This window comes from Haliaeetus leucocephalus, unplaced genomic scaffold (genome assembly GCF_000737465.1).
Source record: "Haliaeetus leucocephalus isolate CR32 unplaced genomic scaffold, Haliaeetus_leucocephalus-4.0 Scaffold545, whole genome shotgun sequence".
NCBI lineage: Eukaryota > Metazoa > Chordata > Aves > Accipitriformes > Accipitridae > Haliaeetus > Haliaeetus leucocephalus.
In genome coordinates, this window is record NW_010972981.1 from 1,960,105 (window position 1) to 1,961,549 (window position 1,445).

General features: G+C 37.1%; 1 protein-coding gene across 3 annotated transcripts in view; it reads right to left on the reverse strand.

Moving 5' to 3' along the window:
- PROM1 (prominin 1) overlaps nucleotides 1–1,445 on the reverse strand; it is a 57,267-nt gene that overhangs the window by 39,942 nt on the left and 15,880 nt on the right. For all 3 annotated transcript variants that reach the window (XM_010576817.1, XM_010576818.1, XM_010576819.1), the window contains exon 2: nucleotides 808–866. In XM_010576817.1, the coding sequence (XP_010575119.1) occupies nucleotides 808–866 (59 nt within the window). The remainder of the gene's footprint in view (nucleotides 1–807; nucleotides 867–1,445) is intronic.

Below are 1,445 nucleotides of genomic sequence, written 5' to 3' on the forward strand. Positions count from 1 at the left end.
TGACTGCACCACACAACTTGGTGTAATTGGCGAACTTGCTGAGGGTGCACTCAATCCCACTGTCCACACTGCTGACAAAGATGTCTTCCTGACAGGTACACCATACTGCAGGAACTACAAGCAAGTAGCTCATAACGAAGTAACTTGTCCATTGCATGGTCATGATTAAGGTTCCTACTGCAGGAACTCAACCAGTGATACTGCTTCAAAAATAAGCTACTATCCTTGAGAACAGCCTAAAATCAGACACAAGTTACATTCTATCTTCTCTTGCTACCAGATACCCTAAGAATTTCAACTCTTACAGGATAACCACAAACCCAGAGAGAATGGAAAATATCCCTAACGTGCTTAGCACACTACACAAATTAAAATATACTTTATAAGTAGGCTATGGAAACTGTTTTACAGAGGCACCAGAACCAGCATATAAATTCAGCTTTTTGAGGACAATAGTTGAAGCTAACACAAGGGCTGAGCAGTAATGGTTCTAAGTGTTTTTAAATAAAAGCAATATTTTTCAATACAAAGAGCCTTCAATCTTTGTGCAACAGACACCACAATCACATTACAGCTAGAATTTACAAGTGAGCCTTAACTACACGTAGCTTCTTTACAGTGGCTTATCAAATTTTCTTTGTAATATTTTTCTGAAAGGTTTTATATGAAAACATCAGACTTGTTATTCATAAATTTCATTCTTGAATCCTGTTGTTATAGCTTTAAAATACTATTTCCCATTTTAGAAACAAAAGTGAATTTCAAAGTCATTGTTTCATTATTTTATGCATAACATAAACAATTTACCTTTTGATAATCGCCCTGTGTATTTCCAAACTTCTGCTGTGCTAGTTTTCTGATGAGATCTGAAAATAAGCAAGAATATTCCAGAGTTTTAAACATGATAAATTTTAAAAATGGGGGACAGAGGATGATATAAATTCTACTGTTAGGTAGGCAAGATGAAATTAAGAACAGACGTCAACAGGATAGGCAAGCACATAAGTTGTTTCCATAAACCTGCCTAGTAACAACATTTTTAATCAACTGTATATTTTATGAGCTCACAGGAAGATAACGAAGTTATCTATCAATTAATCAATTCCTACTGAAATACAGTGAAGGTTTTTCCAAGGTCATCCTCTGTACCATAAAATCATTATTAAAAGTTGATCACAAACTTATCGATTGGACTATGTTCTGGGTATCAGCTTTGCTTCATGTTTATGCCAAGTACATACATGCAAACGCATATATATATACACACAGCATTAGATACATAATGTGCAAAATAACGCTAACGATATCGTCTTGACTGAATGGTAGAAGGAAGAAAAGGAAGAAGGCCCTTCTCTTGCCAACATTATCCCAATCTTTTTTTCTTTTTTTTGGGGGGGGGGGGGGAGATCAGGGGGGGGGGGTGGGGGGGGGGGCGGGGGGGGGGG